Genomic DNA, 17691 nt, shown 5'->3' on the forward strand with positions numbered 1-17691 from the left:
TGAGTGCAGCAGAGTCAGGAGTCTCACCTGTGCCCCCTAGCTGCCACTGTAGCTGAGGGAATGTGAGCACCAGGTTCAGTGAGAAACCCGGCCTCCTCTTTTGGCCTCTACATTCACACAGAAGCACATGTACCATACTCTGCTGGAGGGAGGCTTTAAAAGTCACTCCTCAAAGCATTCCTATAAAAATTAGTTGATTTTCTTTTAGATTAAGGCTGAATGGATACTTGTTGTGTTAGATGTGGTGTTTTGTTTGTTTTTGCTCATTTTGTGATGATGGAGATTAAGGTCAGGCCTGTGCATACTGGACATGTCCTACAACCTTAGTTCTCAAGACGTGGCTGTTATAATAATGGCTGTTACTTTAGGCGTGGCTAATTCTGCTTTGTTCTAAAGCTTTAGTAAGCTCCTGGATAAACAGTCTATTATAGTTTGTTCTTTTCTCCTTTTTCTGGTCAACTTCATTCTCTGTCTCCTCCTCCCTTCTACCAAGTACTAGACTCTTGTAGCATGCTAGGCAAGCACTTAACCACTGTGCCTGTCCTCCCATTTTGTTCTTTCTTATAAATGTATAAAACTCTTTCTGCCCTTATAGTCAAACTGTGACTAACAAATTAAATATATTTAATAAAGAGACCGCTGTGTTCAGCTGGCCCAGATTTAGCCTTTTAAGATAGAATTATTTAGTGATTTCTGCTAAATCTTCAGTCTCTTAAACCATGTTCCAGATAATGTTTGTGGGTCAGGTTAGCATTTTTTTACATGACACCACTAACTTCACCCTTACCGTGTGTGTGTGAGGGGGTGTGTGTGCAACTCGTGTGTGTGCATGTGCACATACGTCTGTGTGGTGTGTGTGTGCACGCACACAGACTCGTGTCCCTGTGTAGGTGCACACATGCCAGTATGTGCACGTGGAGACCAGAGAAGTTTACCTTGAGCATCATTCTTTTTTTTTTTTTTTTTTTTTTTTAAAGATTTATTTATTTAGTATACAATATTCTGTCTGTGTATGCCTGCAGGCCAGAAGAGGGCCCCAGACCTCATTACAGATGGTTGTGAGCCACCATGTGGTTGCTGGGAATTGAACTCAGGACCTTTGGAAGAGCAGGCAATGCTCTTAACCTCTGAGCCATCTCTCCAGCCCAGCATCATTCTTATTCACTCTGCACCTTAGTTTTTGAGATAAGAACTCTGACTGAACCTAGGGTTTACCCTCTGTGCTAGGCCAGCAGACCAGCAAGCCCCAGGGGCCTGCCTCTTTGCCCACACCCAACACTATGTTTACAGACAATGGTCCCCACCTAGCATTTACATGGGTACTGAAGATCTCAACTCAGATCCTTTTGCTTTTGTAGAACAAGCCCTTTAACCATTGAGCCATCTCTCCGGCCTCTCTTCATTTTTGAATGCTACATATTATACTATAAAACACAGTATTGCCAAATCTCTCTAGAGTTATGTTAAGTAAGTGATTTTAAAAACCATTCTGGAACCTCTCATTTTCTCAATCATAGAAGAACACATCAAAAAAATCCTGTGTATTCAGTAAATAAACAGAGACACAATTGGAGATCAGACTTAAAATGTGAAATTCATTTTCAGTTTAAGCAGAAAATGATATCCATTAGTTTCTCTAATAGCCATTAACAGCACACATGGGATAACTGTGGTGCAGAAAGCATAAGTTTTATCATGTCGTGTGCTTCTTTGTAATGGCTGTTACAGAGTAGATATGTAGAAGTTGTCGTGTTAACACATATTGTAGCAAATATTTGTTGCTATTCATTCATTCTTTTGATATGATATGACATGCTACATAAAGAGAACTTTCTTTTCAGATAATAAGCTGTGTAATAAATATTTAAGGTGCTACTATGTAAGTGTCTATCACATGTGACACATGTGTTCAGATGAGTGTGGCCTCTAAATGATGAATATATAGCAATTTAAAATTTTTCTGGGGGCTGGAGAGATGGTTCAGTGGTTAAGAGCTGCTCTTCCAGAGGTCCTGAGTTCAATTCCCAGCAACCACATGGTGGCTCACAACCATCTGTAATGAGATGTGGCGCCCTCTTCTGGCGTGTGGACATACGTGGAGACAGAATGTTGTATACATAATAAATAAATAAATAAATCTTTTTTAAAAAAAGAATTTTCTGAAGGACATTGTGGTCCAGCTCTGCAAAGAAAGTCTTGTTCTCTGAAATCACTTCCTTCTCTGGGCATAGGTCTGTGCTGCTTTAATTTCTTGATGCATCACAGGCAGATGTTCCTACAGAGTTCCCCAGAATCTCAGAGCTGCTCCCGTCCTTGTCTGATTAGTAAGTCTCTCCGGATGCCTCTTTTCCTCTTTGCACACTTATTCTACAGTGCCATCCACTTCATGTGCTCAGCAAAACCAAAGGTTTCTAGTCCCTTTACTTGGGTAAGCCGTGGTTTTCAGCTCCTTGCCTTGCCGTTTCTGTTTCCAGGGACAGAAGGAGCTCACAGACCAACACCACCAATGGGTTAAATTCTTTCATCAAACATGTTTATGAGGGGCCACTGCTATGCTTTCTCCCCCGCTGCTTGCTAGTTCACTAATCAAATGTATGTTAGATTGATTATTGTAAAAGTATAAACCATAGAAAATTTGACAAGATAGATGTGTAAATTATCCTTCTGACAGAACTAATGATGCACTCCAAGCACCTTCTGTTTTCCAGTGCTTGGTGAGTGACTTCATTAAGTATGCAATGGCTGTTGGGTGGCTTCTCAGACAATGGTTCAGTTCCTTGTGGAATTGCATTATTACTAGAGGTGTGAAACCAGGCAGACAAGCTAAGTGTTGGGCGTCCTGCCGAGCTGCTAATGTGCTCCATCTTGTTGGAGCAGTTGTTTGCCGTCTTTTCAGGACAATTACATCCATAACCACAGGACACATTCAGTGAAGCTATATTACAGATAACCGTGGAGACTGGCGCTGATGCTCTTCATCCCTGTCCCCGAGCTGCCACAGCATGAGTTGCGCCTTCCACAACTCAGACTAGCTGCTGCTTGCTTGTCCATCTTGTCTGTCAGCTTCACAGAGCAAATCTGCAAGCGTGGACTTGTAACTTGTTTAGGATGTTATAATTGAATGCGTGGATCTGTTTGCAGGTGAGAAAGCTCAGTTGCAGCACAGTGCCGAGGTGATGATGGTCCTGTTAGGTCTTCAGGTGGAGGCTGCTCCAGAAGTCTCTGCTTTCAGAGAGAGCTCTCCAAACAGAAACTTTCACTTTGAACTTTAGGTTCCCCCCACTAGACTTGGCTTCTTGTATTGTAACACCTCAGTGCTTTGTTGTTTCCTACGCCAGCCACAAGTACCTTGCTTTCTGAAGCATCTGCCATTTGTTATTTGGATGGTGATTTGATGGTTTTCTAGAAAACTGGACCTGAAAGCTGCTTTGAGCTAAGCGGAAGTGGTATTTAGGGTTCCAGATGGCATGTGTTGTGATGTATTGCTGCACCCTGATAAATGGGAGTGCACTTTAGAGTGACAGGCTGGATACTTTTATGAAAGGCTTCCCATCTCTGTTGGCTAGTTAAATCTCTGTTGATGACTCTGGATCATTAATAAACATTTGTGCAAAGTGACCATTTGAATTCAGTTATTATGATAATGCATATGTTTGAGAAGAGCTTCATGCAAATAGCCGTAGTGTAAACTAAAATCCCTGTTTTGTCATGTTTGAATACACTGCTTTGCTCTCAGTGCCAAAGCAAGTTTGAATGTCAGGGTTCTTTTATCTGTTCCTCACAAAAATTTTAGATAGAAAATGTTTTTATTTAGTGCCTTTAAAAATCATTAACTCTGCTAATTATTGTGATATTTTATTGCCTCAAATTTGTAAGACTAAAATAAGGAAAAAATAAAATGAACAATTCATAAAGGAAATTAAATTTAAATTAAGCACCTGCTTTTGTGTATGCCAAAAACCAAAACAAAAACACGTTTGGGTCTGGCAGAACAATGACAAGAATATAACTGTTATTTGGGGTACATGGGTTTATTTAAAGCACTTGGAAAAGAATTTTTGATTGGAGAGATTCATAGTTGGATCTTTCCCCGCAGAACCATTGAGTCAGATTTTCTCATTTCTCTTAACTATACACCTTAAAATATTTTAAAGAGCTAGTCTGTCATTTTTGTCAGGTCTGTCCAACAGATTTGTTTTCTATGATATTTCTCTTCTGCAAGCTTCATTTTCTACAAAATTATGACTTGTTGGGAGTAGGCTTTTGATAAGCATGGTCTTTTTCATCTTGTTATTTGTAAAGTGATCTCAGTCCATGCTTCTTTCAATCTCCATTTCATAGTTTACAGAGAAAGGAGACAGTGTGGGGCACAGACTTCCCCTGGGAATGCATTGGGCTTAATGAGCTTGATAGTCTAGTGGGCTCAATAAATCAAGTAAAGCAAAACATTTCTCATTTTTGAATAAAAGCATTTATCACACAGTGTTTGCTCACTCATGGTCACAAGATTGATTGGTTTCCAGCATTCAAGGTGTGTACTGAAGCCTTTTTGATTCTGTTTTCCAGTGGGCAAGTTACGAAAGCAGTGGCTAAAGGAAAGCATCTCTGATGTCGGCTTTGGGATGCTAAAGTCTGTCAAGGAATATGTGGACCCCAGGAACATCTTTGGAAACAGAAACCTTTTGTAACTCCGTGGATATCATTGTGAAAAATGTTATCTTTTTAAAGTCATCAGTTATGGTTATACCAGTAATCAAATATATCATGGACTGTATTTCAGCTATGTTTGTTTGTTGGTTTCAAATAAGTCGGTTTTCGTTCTATGTTTGTTTCTACAGCTCTAGATTGACAGATGGCGTTCCTAGGTCTCTCTCACTGTAGGTATTCCAGTTTAGAGCCAACTAACTGGTTGTCATTTCAGACTTTAGGCAGCACAAGGCTGCCCGATATCTGAGGGCGCGGCCAGCGGTTTCACGTGCTCCTCTAGGTGAGCTGAGGGAGATTGTGTCATCTGCGTCTTGTCTAGCCTCTATTGTGTCCTTTCTTAAACAACATTTCTCTAAAGCAGACATCTAACAAAGATTCTGCTGGGGAGAGAGATTTGTGTGTGTGTTAAAAGCGTCCTTTCCTGGGAGGAAGTTGTCACGGGAGGACACTCGGGACAGAGCCAGCAGTCTGTCACTAGCATCCTTCATCTGTATACGGTGCTCAGCCTAAGCTTTGCTTGAAGTGAATACACAGTTGCACACTTAAATTGCCAACATACAGATTACTCTGTGAGCAGACACATTTTTGTCCTCTGTGTCTGTCTCTAGCGGGGTGTGTCACTGAGGGTAACCTGTTGTTCTGTCCTGCGTCATCCATAATAAGTTTTGTAAGAACAGCTGCCTTACTACGGTGAAGGCCGTGGTCCACCCTCCAGTCCTCCTGTGTCTCTGTCAGGCTTGTTGCCAAGCTGCACAGGCAGCTGCAGTGTGAACAAAAAGGAAGGCTCCTCAACCTGCTGTCTCCAGTTTAAAAGAATTACTTGGCTAAAGAAACAGTCGCTAGTTGACTCTTGGATTTGAAAGCCTCTATAAAATTAATAGACAACAATCTTTTTTCTAATTAGCCACAAATAGCCTGATAAATGTTTATGGAAAAGTAGTTTCTGTTCAGTTCTTAATAATGGTTTAATGCCTTTTTGAATTACTGGTTTAACCTAAGTTTTAAAATGTATGCCATAATCACAAGTTTGAAATATTCTATTTCTTAAATAAAAGGAAAATATTAATCATATTTAGCAGACATTTTTACATTCAAAACTGGAATTTGAAATAAGTGGAACAGTTGCTTTAAATCACTGTTGAGGTTCCTGATTCACATTGTGAGATGAGTTCTTTTCTTAATGCAATACCTAACTTTTGATAATTTTTTAAAATATTTAATCAGATAATGTAAGTCAGAGTGCAGACGATCCTTTAGAAGGACACACTGTCTGTCTATGTAGCAACAGCTCCAAATATGTTGGGGCAGTTTGATACCTTTTATATCTAAGTAGCCTTAAACAGAGCAGTGAAAATTTAAAATTGACAAAATGATATTTTTAAGACTTCAAAATGATAAATAATTTTTAACTATTAAAATTGGCCTCAAACTAACAAATTTAAATCTGTAGGGAAAAAAATCAATATTAAGTATTAGTTTAACCACAAAACTCAATATTTATTTTTTGGAAGCTGCCTCTCTACTGATGATTTATTTTCAGTTATAAAGTTTCCATGTCTTTGGTTAAAGATTTTGATGGTTTGAAATAGTTGGACACTCAAGGAATTGCCTCTCGAATTGTAAGATTCTTTATAAAATGCATCTCTTCTTGAAGGTGATTCTCTAATTGGTGAATTGAAATGTAACATTTAGTAAGATTCCAACCTCTCACTGGAAGTGTATACATGTTTCCAAGGAATTATTTTTAATAAACAGTTTTATTAGCAGATTCAGTTCCTTGCATGTGACTGTTAAAACCTTTCCCCCAGGGAGTTCAGATTTCCACAACCTTGGCAATCTGTGCTGTTAGGGTACCTAGCTCCTGAAGTTGTTGGGTTTGCCATCCCACACGGACTCTATGGAGGTTAGCAGTTTATGTCTTTGTTTCTTTCTATCTCTGGATGCAGACCTCACCAATCTTGATTCTACAGCGGCCATGACATTTTGTATCTGAAATAATCTCAAGCGGGTTCATTTGAAACCTGAGAGCTCTCATTAGTACAGTTTCACTGTCTGTAGGTCAGGAAACCTTCCCACCCCCTTCTGGGAGGCGCCTCAGTGTAAACCTGTCTTCAGAGGAGCACGAGTTTGCGAATGTGCACAAAGCACTTAAGCCTTGCCTCCTTCAGAAGTGTCTGCACGTGGCTCCATGAGCCTAACCCGGGAGAATGCTGGTTTCTGAAGCATCTTAATGCATGGGTTAGTTTCTTTAAAAGCTGCAGCCTGTTTGATACTCAGGAGCACCTAGCACTGACTCACTCTTCTTTAAGTCAGCCATATGTGTAATATTTTGCTTAAATCTGATGACATCACATGTCGGTTGGGATTTTAGTGGGAATGGGAACTTGCTTCTAATGAGATCTAATACTAAAGACTCAAATGGACAGGCTTTGCAGCCCTTGGAGAAACTGTTGCCTTAATGTGTGGTGTGACATACAGTGGTGCATAAGTGAACTGAGTCTCATGTTACGTCCTTTGAGACTCTTAGCTGGGTTGTGGAGGCCATATGTTTCCTGTGTCCAGCATTTCATCAGAGAATACAAGATTAAACTACTCTTTTCAGGAATGGGAGGTTGGTACTTGAAATGCTTACATATTATAGAAATATTGATCTGAGATTATTTATGAATCTGGAAGCCTTCTAGTATTCATATTTGTGTTGTTAGTTTATTTTGGAAAACAAAAGTTCAATAAAAGACAAGCTTCCATCGGTGTGTATCAGATATAAACACATGCGAGAACTCCCCCCCCCCGAATATTGTAACTGAGTGCTAATTTGCATACTTGAGAAAGCCTTTCTGCATGTTAACCCCAGAGATTTTCCTGTGCTGTGTTCTCTCATACAGCTTCTAACTGTAAGCGATCAGAGAAGCTCCCAAGTCCTAACATGAAGTGTGTTGCTCCACATGGAGCTGGGTTTGCTGTCACTGTCAGAACACATAATGTAGAGGGACCACTTCACACTGCATGACAGTGCTTGAGCAGCCAGCTCTGCCTGTGGGAGGTGTATCCAGTCTGAGGAGCGTGGAGACAGCCATGAAGATAGTGGTAGTAATCTTGAGGGGTTTCTCCCGCACTTAATCTTCAGTGATTTTGATTTTACCCAGGGCTCCGCTTGTGGCAGGGAGCACAACAGGAGCACAGGAGGACCACGGTGGGTACAGATTAGGACTGGAGACTCTGAGCTTTTGCCTGTGGCCTTGTCCATTGTGGGGGCTTGGCTTGGCTCAGGTCTTTATGTTCCAATAGGAGCTGTCTGCCTACAAATTCGTTTAATTCTTTCTCTTTACTGAAAAAAATATACAATGAGAGGAAAATCCAGAAAGTATAAAAGGTTTTCTTCAATTGTTGAAGTATGTGTCTGACGTGAAGGATGTAACCCAGCTTTCTGTTCCTTAAGCCAAATAGTGTTCGTCTTCAGTGTGAAACTTAACTGTAAAAACTGCTTGTATAATGTCAAGAGATTATAGAAACATATTAATAAAATGGACATGGCTTATGATTTTTTTAATCAAAAGGAGGTGTGAAGCTGTTTTTTATTGTTTGCATATGTTTTCAACTTTTTTCACTTCATATTTCCATAGATTTGAAAATAAAAAATAATTTTTGTAAGTTTGCTAATGTAGCATAATCTAGACACCCTATGACTGAATCCCTTTGGCCTTATGGCTGAATATATCATAATCTAGACAACCCAACTATGACTGAATCCCTTTGGCCTTATGGCTGAATATATCATAATTCAGTTGCATCAGTCGCCAGGTTTTTTAATCAATATTAAACCTTTAGGTGGTGTTCAGAGCATTCCCTTTCAAACCTGGAAGGCCACAATGAACATCCTCACGTTCTCTAAATAAGTACAATCAATTCCTTAATAGAGGGAGTAAAGATCACTGATGTAAACCACTCTCAAGCCAAAGAACACTCAGAATTACACCTAGTTCTGTGAATATGAAAAGACTTTTTGTTGTTGTTCCCAAAGGATATTGTTTTATTTTTAAAGAAGAAATAAGTAATACATTGTCCGGTGATTTTTTTTTTCTTTGTAGATTCTAGGGGCTTACTTCCTGAGAGCAGAGATTGCTCAGCTGCATGTGCCATGTGGATGGCATTGTTAGTGTTTCCATGTGGGTGACATTGTTAGTGTTCCCAGCAGCACACACTCGCCCTGAGAAATACCCTTATCCCGGACTGTTCGCAGAGGGCTGCAATGCCTGGATCAGTGTAGTTTATCTAAGTGGGCTTTTATTAAACACTGTCCTTTTAAAGCTCACAGTGCCTTCTTGGGATTTTTCTCTTTTCTTCCATGAAACATCTAAAACAAGAGAGGATATGCTGTAAAGGCAGAGAGGGTTTAGCAATTCAGGATTCTTCTCTTCAAGAACACATCAGAATTTGGTAATTGTATGTAGAAACACTGTTCTGTGTTGGTTGGGTTATCTATATATTTAATCAGTTATATGCTTAACCTGGACTCAGACATCCAGTCATTCGGTGGGATGGATTTGTGTCTGCTCTTCATTCCTGCCGTCCCACCCTAGTAACCCTAAGATAGGGCTTGGCAAGTCTTGAGACACCCACTGTATGCTTTTGACTTTGTTTACACAGCTCCCTAAGGAAGCAGGGTACTAGACCGTATGCTCCTTGTCTGTCTTTGTGTGCGTGCGTGCGTGCGTGCGTGTGTGTGTGTGATGCCTTGGGAATAATGAGCATTTTGTTCCTGAGCAGTAATAAATCCTGTGAGAAGTAGGTGTGTTCTATACAGCTTTGTTCTTTTTTTTGCTAAGTCTGTGAAATAATTTGCTCTGATACAACTTAACTTGAATAATATCCTATCCTGAGTCTTCCTCCATGGCAGTACATGTTTCTGCCAGTACTGTGGTCATCTTTTGGGAATTACATGTGGGTAAAATGTATGTGTAAGCCATTATACCACTGTAACTAATGCATAGGCAACAGTCTTCCCTTCACACTTAGAGTCTAAAAGTGGATGTGAAGTGGGGGGTAACCTTTCCGAGAGGTTCTATAGAGCTTGTCAAGTTCACACTGAGCCATGCCATCTGTCTCCACAAGGGCTCAATGCGTAATCCATATCCCACGCTTTGGTGTGTGTTCAGAATTTCCTTTTATTGGTTTTTCATAGACTGTGTTGTTTCAGAACAAAAATGCCCATGTGTGATTTTTTAAAGATGTACTGGGAACAAATAAAACATTTCTAAAACCAATCACTATTTACTGAACTTTTATTTCCTCGCGATCTCATTTAAATCTTGCCAATAGCACCCTCTCTCCCAGAAATAGTTCAGTGGTTGCCAGCACTGGATATGCTTCCAGAAGACCCAGGTTTGATTCCCGGCACATAGAGCTCACAACTGTCTCCAACTCCAGTTCCAGGAACCTGATTGATGCCTTCTGGCTCCCATGGCACTACGTGCGTGTGGTACACAGACATACATGCAGATAAAATACTTACATACATAAAATAGGGAAAAAATAGGGGGAAAGCAACTGATAAAGACTCAACATCAGCCTTGGGGTTTCATGCATGTAATCTGTACACCCACAAGTGTACCTAGACACGTGAACATGCACACATTGTACATACACATGCTAAGAAGAATCTTTTAGAGAGATGTGGACAAAACCCCGAAAAGGCAACCTAATTCATTTTTAATGCACTAAATGTAACTAGACTAGCAGGCACATTGCGGCTACTCTGGTGGGGGTTAGGGGGGTCTTGTAGTTAGACCTCAACACCTGAGACTGAAAACATCAAGTGGCTGCAGGCTGTCCAGACAGAAGCTAGAATTTCTGGGAAGAGGGAATTTAATTGAGAAAGTGCTCCCAAGCAGATTGGCCTGTGGGCAAAATGGATGCATTTTAAAAGTTGATTGCTCTGGGAAGGTTTCAGTTAACTGTGGGGGTTTCCACCCCTAGGCTGATGGTTCTGGATTCTGTAAGAGAGCAGGCTGAGCAAACCACGGGAATCAGGGCAGTAAGCAGCATTCTCTGATAGCCTCTGCATCTCCTGTTTCCAGTTCCTGCACTAATCTCCCTCAGTGAAGGGCTGTGATGTGGAGCTGTAAGCTAAAATAAAACCCTTTCCAAACTGCTTTTGGTTGTGTTTCTTACAGTAATGGTAACCCATATCCAGCCCATACCTCCCACAAACCTCTCATGACAGTTCTGTGCAGTTCCTGTAAGCCAGTTGTGTCACCCTCGGGAGTGAGTGTCACTGCAGATGAGCCATCCCTGCCTTCATCAGTACTCCTGGTTTCTAGTAGTCTGCCTCTGGTGAATGGGTGTGAGTCTGTCCACATGCACCACCCACGCTATAGCAGAAACCACATTCAGAGAGATGTCTTGAACAGTCCGAATCCTGCAGCATGTCTAGCACTGTGTGTGTGTGTGTGGGGGGGGGGGGGGGGGTAGGTACTGAGAAACTACATTCCCTGGCTGGCCTTAAACTCACAGAGATCCACGTGCCTCTACTTTCTGAGTGCTGGGGTTAAAGGTGTTTGCCATCATGCTCACCACACCCCAACCCACACTTTTTATCTCTGTTTTCCTCCTTGGTCACTCATCTAAAGTTATCTTGGATTTCAAGGTGAGTAAACACCTTTTTGGTGAGATTCCAAAACTCCCTGATCAACAGCAGCAGGTTTCACAGATCACACCACCTCTGATGAGAGCCACCACGTTGCTGGTGGAGTTGCACCTTAGGGGAGCAGTCACAGTCGCTCCCCTCAGTTGATGGCCTTGTCTTCTCCAAACCCTTTTTAGAATCCTAAGAGAAAATGACCCACTGGCCCAGAATGCCACCTGTTCTGTTAGTTAAGCTCTGTAACGGAGACTGCTCTTACGTTTCCTGGCTGCCAGACCCAAATAATCACACAAAAGTTATATTAATTACAACACTGTTTGCTGCCCAGACCTAAATAATCACACAAAACTATATTAATTACAACACTGTTTGGCCAATGGCTCAGGCGTATTCCTAGTCAGCTCTTACATCTTAAATTAGCCTATTTCTATTTGTGTATTGCATGAGGCTGTACCTTGCTGGTAAGGTTTTGGCATCTTTGCACAGCTACATGGCGTCTCCCTGACTTCACCTTCTTTGCTCCTACATTCTGTTTAGTTTTCCCGCTTAACTATATTCTGCCAAACCATCTTTATTAACCAATAGTAATAAAACATATTTATAGCATACAGAGGGGAATCCCACACCAAAACTCCAAACCTCTTGATTAAAATCTTGTTATCCCCGCGAGGGTAAACGAGGTCACACTTTACTTGGCAATCCTAGCGTGGCCATGCCAATTGTGTGTTTTTCCTGCATTTCAGCACTCTTGGTTTATTAGCATATTGTGGGTGGCTGAGCCTAGATTGTTGTGACACCCATAGTTGAGTTTTTGCCTTAAAGTTCTGGTATGGTAGCATGCTCAAACCCTCGTATTTGGAGAGAGCCAGGGCTGACTAGAAGCATGAAACATGGGTTTTACATTAACGAGTAAGGCTTCAGAAATAGATCATTCCCTTTGTAAGAAAAGTGGTTTTAGTACTATTGTGTATGCATGAGGATCGTGAAACAGCACTTTGTGCCTCGTCTGTCAATCAAATAACAAAATGTGAGGGGAGGGGCTGGCATTGCAAAGCCATTTTAAAATCAAGAAACAGCGTTTCTTAGCCCACATAACAAAACGTGAGGGGAGGGGCTGGCATTGCAAAGCCATTTTAAAATCAGGAAACAGCGTTTCTCAGCCCACATAAGCACCATGACACATGCACTCAAATGCACTCTAAATAAAAAATGTAAAAATTCATTAAACATACATGCTAAAAACAAAATACAGCAAAAACTCCAGAGAAATTACAAGGGTGTCCCCCCCCCCCCCAGCTTCTCCAGGCCTCAGCTCCTGGCTCCTGAGATTTGCTGTTGCTGAAGCCAGTGATGCTTCTCGGGAGAGCCAAGGTACGGCAGGAGACCACTGCCCTGATTGAGCTTTATTCTGTCACTTGGTAGCAGAACAGTCAGAATTTCCTGGCTGCCACGCTACCAGGAAATCCTAACTGCCCAGCTGCCTGGGCTAAAAGCATCTCTGAAAAGCTTTTTATGTTCTAAAAACGAGGCCATGCACACACACGCACCACAAACAGCACCTGCATAAACAAACTATGGTCAAGTAGAAGCGGAGCGGTTTGCAGACGGGAATCTGGAAAATGTTTGCTTTTTAGTGGCTAATGTTACTTACTCGATACTTTTTTTTTTTAAAGTTAAGAGGAAATAGGGAAAAATAATGTTGATTTTTGAAAATACAATTCCAGTTTTTACAGGGCTATGGAGATTGAGAGGCACCCAGAGCTACTGTGGCAACAGTTGTTATCAAAGGCCTGGAATGTGCTATGGTGCCAGTCCAGAGAGACCACTCACCCCTGATTCTCCTCTGGCGTGGGATCAAACTAACCCTGCCGAATGACAGCAGCTCAGATCATTATTGCAGTTGCCTTAACCCCAGAGTAAGCCAGCTTGTCTTTTCTAGTGGAGTGAAGCATCCAGGTCAATCTGCTGAGGCATGATGAATCTGCATGCCATATCTATGTGGCTGAAATATCCCCAAAGGGGACAATCATCGTCGCATTACGGCAGAGGCTTTCTGTCTGCTGATTGACAGTGGTTAGGTTGAACCTAAGAAACTACTGAATTTTAGGTGGGAAATTCAAAATCAGCAATCATCTGTGGTTCAGCCTGATATTGTTGCTTTTTCTAAAATTTGGGTTGCCTTTATGGAAAGACAGAGACGAAAGGATGAAAAACAATTATTCTGGTAGGATTCAGAAAAAAAGTAAATTGATTAAAATGAGTAGGAATCTCAGTGGGAAGCAGAAAAACCAGCAGTCATAGATTGAAACAAACAAGGAGTCTGTGAGCTTACATTCCAGGACTGACTTGTTCATTAGTTGTGGGAACAGAGGGGTCATTTTTGGACAGGGTAATGATAATGAAGTAAAAGTCTGTGTACCTAGGTCGCCAAAACAAGGAAAATACAACATACCCAAAACTGTGCAGCCAAAGGAAGTAATTAATAATTGAGTTCTCCATGGCCCACGGAGCCAACTAAGCAGGGCTCACTGTGGCTAACAGAGACTGAAGAGAAAATCAGGGAGCCTGCATGGATCTGGGCTAGGTCCTCTTCAAATGTCATGTTTTGGGGTTTTGTTTGTTTGTTTTTGTGGGGCTGCTAACAGTAGGAGTGAGGACTGTCTCTGACTCTTTCGCCTGCTTCTGGGACCCTTTTCCTCCTACTGGGTCATCCAGCCTCAATATAAAGCTATGTGCCTAGTGTTATTGTAACTTGTTATGCCATGTTCGGTTGATATCCCTGGGAGGCCTGGTCTCTTCTGGAGGGATATGGAGGAGTGAATCAGGGGGAGAAGGGAGGTGGGGGTTGGTAACTGGGAGGAGGAGGGGGAGAGGAAACTAATATTTTTATAAGAGAATAAAAAGGTAACTGAATTCTCTGCTTAGCGCTGATCGTACTTATTGTGAGATAAATGAAGATCAAGTATTTGAAAAAGCAGCAACAGTATAATTTGTTCATAAATTCAAATTATTAACTCAAGGAAAGAAGACATCACAGGATTTTTCTTTTATAATAATTTTTGTAGTATTTATTCATGTTGTAGTTTGTTACGTGAATCTACTGAATCTTGCATGTTAGCAAAACCATTTATTGCCTAGGGAACTTAATCTGGACAAAATGCTGTATTAGGAAACTGATAAGTACTCTAAATTCTCTATAAAAACATGGGAGTTGTGCAAGAGAAGACACAACCCCTGGAATGATTCCTAAAAGACATTAATTACATTTTACTAGGTTTTGAATTTAGTGTCTGGTTCTAATAATATAAGTACAAATATGCCCAATATACATCAGACCAGAAAGTTAAAAACATGATACATACATCTTTCTCCGTTCCTACACTTGATGGGTAATCTAAAAGGGCAGGTTATAGGTAATAGTGTTTGTATTACACTAAAATGTACAAAGTCTCAAAAATAGCAAAAACTAGATACAGGTAAAATGGAAAATTTACATATAAAGTCATTATCATAAGTCATTGACAGCCTTAATTAATTACATATTCCATCCAATGATCTCATAAATCAGAGCCCTTAATTTTCTCGACTCATACGTGACTGTATTCTTCCCAATGTGCATTCTCTCTTCCTCCAAGGGCTGTTCTATAACAGCAGGGATGTTTCTGCCATAAAGTTCACAGTGCTCTAGAAACTGGACACATTCTTGAATAACAGTGTCCCTCAGCATGATCGTGTGTTTTGACATGTTTTCTAGCAAGGACAGGAAGCATCTTTTGGCATAATACCACGTATCAGTTCCTAGCTTTTTATGGTAAGGCTCCAGGCTCTTGATAACCCTGGAGATACCAAAGTCATAGTTTCCTTTGGCACAATAGAGTGTTCCTATCACCAAGTTCACAATGCAGAGGTGGTAGATTTTCTTGTCTGGGTCACCATAGGAGAGTTGTTCTTCCTCCTTCTCAATCTTCCTCATCAGCTCCTCGGCTTCCTCATTCTGACTTGTCATAATGTAGGAGACACAGAGGTTGGCTAGGACAATGGCGCTGACGCTCAGGATGTTGTCGTAGTTCTTCTTGACGATGGGCTCATAGAAGCCGATGGCCTCTTTGTACTTGTTTTCCTGCATGAAGAGGACGTGGGCCACATTCAGCTTCCACACATCATGGTCATTGCAGAATTCCACAGATTTGCGGAAGATCTTCTCCACCATGGGATAGTTTTCAAAGTTCCAGTAGATTTTTGCCTGGGCCATGAGGACAGGGATATACTTCTCGAGAGTTTCATCATATTCATTCACAGCCTTTTTGGCAGATTCATCATCTCTGTTGTGTCTTGCATCCTGCACTTGTATGGTGAGTCTCCTGAGCTGCTCAGTCAGCATGCCAGCTAGCCCGTCCAGCTTTATGAAAGCCTCTTCAGGAGCTGTCTGGCAAGTGATCATGGCATCCAAGAAGTCATAGAGATAGGGCGTGAGGAACTTGTACGTCAAGTGGGCATTCTCTGCCAGGACATCAGCTGCCAGGTCAAAGTACTCATATTTACAGTAGAGCAGCAGCAGGTTGCCGAAGGTCTCTGGGGGAAAGGGGTTCTGCTGCAGCAGGAACTGGAGCTTCTCAAACCCCTCCGTAGGTCTGGCATCCATGTTCATCAGAGCCTGGTTGTGCAGGGTCACAGGGTCCAACTCTTCCTCTGCCCTGGGCGGCATGTCAGTGAGGGCTTCCTGGGCTGCCTCGTAGTTTCTCAGTTGGTACTCAATGGCTGCCTTGAGGTTGAAGGCTTCGACCAGTGCCGTCTGGTGAAGGACTAGAGTGTTGCCAACACTTCGAACATCAATGCCTTCGGTGGTCATGCCCACACCTAGCTCTGGGTGCTGACGGATGCCTCTCTCAATGATTTCAGCGATGTGCTTTAGAGCAGGGGCATACTGACGACTGCTGTAATATGCCAAAGCCAGGTTGTAAGATACATCAGGCTGGTAGCCAGAGGCCTGCAGGGCTGCTAAGAACTTGGAACAGGCAGCTTCGTAGTGTCCCTCCTTGTAGAGCAGACAACCCAGGTTGATCTGGCCATCATAATCATTCTCCCCTCCACTGTCCTCCACACCTTCCCCACTCAGCAGCTGCTCCACCAGGCTCCTGGCTCCTGGCAGGTCGCCCTCGCTGTACTTGATAGCAGCCTGGAGACGAAGGACGCGAGTCTGATAGGTGGGGTTGTCCAGGAGGAAGGCGACCCGTGTGGCCTCGGGATACAGGCAGGCCTTGTACAGCGCCTGAGCCTGGTAGAGGCGGTACTGCTCGAGTTCCGGGTGCATCTGGCTCAGCTGCTCATAGCACTCTGCAGCGAGCTCGAACTCCTGCAGGCGGTAGTAGCAGTAGGCCAGCAGCGACAGCCCGGCGCGGCTGCGGGGGCTCCTCTGCAGCTCGGCGGCCAGCAGCTGCGCCGCCTCTGAGTAGCGGGAGTCGCGGATGAGCCGGTAGACCACGGCCGTGAACTCACCGTCGGGGATCTGCGAGCTGCTCAGCCCCGCCATCTTCACCCAGATTGTTGTGCATCCTCGTTTCCAAGGCAATAGGCCAAGCGGAAACGGAAGTTGTTCAGAAACTACTTTGCTGCAGAAGTATCATGTTGTGAATAACAGCGACCTGCCGGCGCGATTTTATCAACTTCTAGCTTATTTTTGAATCACTATAGAGTGTGGAGAGACAGTGGAGCCTGAACAGGAAACTTCTCTAGGCGTTTCAGACAGCGCCACTGCACGTCCCACCATGCACCGGGTTCTTGTTCGCGCTACATTCTGGGAGATGTAGTTTCTCCTGTTTGTCGTGTTTCTGGGATTGGGTGTCTCTGCCAGTTCTGTAGGATAGGGCATCTGTGCCTGTTTCTATGCTCTGCCTGCTTCCTTTTGAAGGTGAAGTAAAGTTTGCGTGTGAAGGTCCCTTGAGATGCCGAGAGTTAGGTGTTCCATGACGTTTCGAGTCGCTTAGCGATTGTGACGCGAGTCATCACTGGAATTCGGTAATTCAGTATATTCTCGGCAGCTGCTCTAAAGTCCACTTTCTGAGAACGTTAGCAGGCATGGACTGCCGTATTTCGTTCATTTCGTTCGAGGGAGGGCAAAGAAGTGTCTGCATTGTGACTGGCTCTGCTTTAGATTTAAGTATTCCCCCCCTCCCCCCCCTTTTCTTAGATGACGACTGTTAGGAATGTAAGTTGTTGCTTGAATTGCTGAAACGTGGCTTTGGTCTTTTCCTTCTCCAAGGAAAAACATCAAAGCTCACATTTCCCCCTCTCCAATGTTTTACTCTTCTAATCCTCTACAGTTAGAGTCTAAACTCTACCAA

At 42.6% G+C, this 17691-nt stretch overlaps 2 protein-coding genes across 3 annotated transcripts in view; one reads left to right on the forward strand and one right to left on the reverse strand.

Annotated features, from left to right (window-relative positions):
* LOC121439070 (alkyldihydroxyacetonephosphate synthase, peroxisomal) overlaps window positions 1–4779 on the forward strand; it is a 93152-nt gene extending 88373 nt beyond the window's left edge. For both annotated transcript variants that reach the window (XM_041639561.1, XM_041639562.1), the window contains one exon: window positions 4567–4779. In XM_041639561.1, coding sequence (XP_041495495.1) covers window positions 4567–4688 — 122 coding nt within the window. In that variant the 3' untranslated portion in view covers window positions 4689–4779. The remainder of the gene's footprint in view (window positions 1–4566) is intronic.
* A 9637-nt stretch (window positions 4780–14416) lies between these two features.
* On the reverse strand, window positions 14417–17074 carry LOC121439067 (tetratricopeptide repeat protein 30B). Its single transcript, XM_041639548.1, has one exon. The coding sequence runs from the start codon at window positions 16878–16880 to the stop codon at window positions 14886–14888; it is 1995 nt and encodes a 664-aa protein (XP_041495482.1). The 5' UTR covers window positions 16881–17074; the 3' UTR covers window positions 14417–14885.
* Window positions 17075–17691: the final 617 nt, after the last annotated feature.

The sequence above is a fragment of the Microtus oregoni genome, unplaced genomic scaffold, assembly GCF_018167655.1.
Source record: "Microtus oregoni isolate MIOR12 unplaced genomic scaffold, Mior012 000060F_001, whole genome shotgun sequence".
NCBI classification, from domain to species: Eukaryota; Metazoa; Chordata; class Mammalia; order Rodentia; family Cricetidae; genus Microtus; species Microtus oregoni.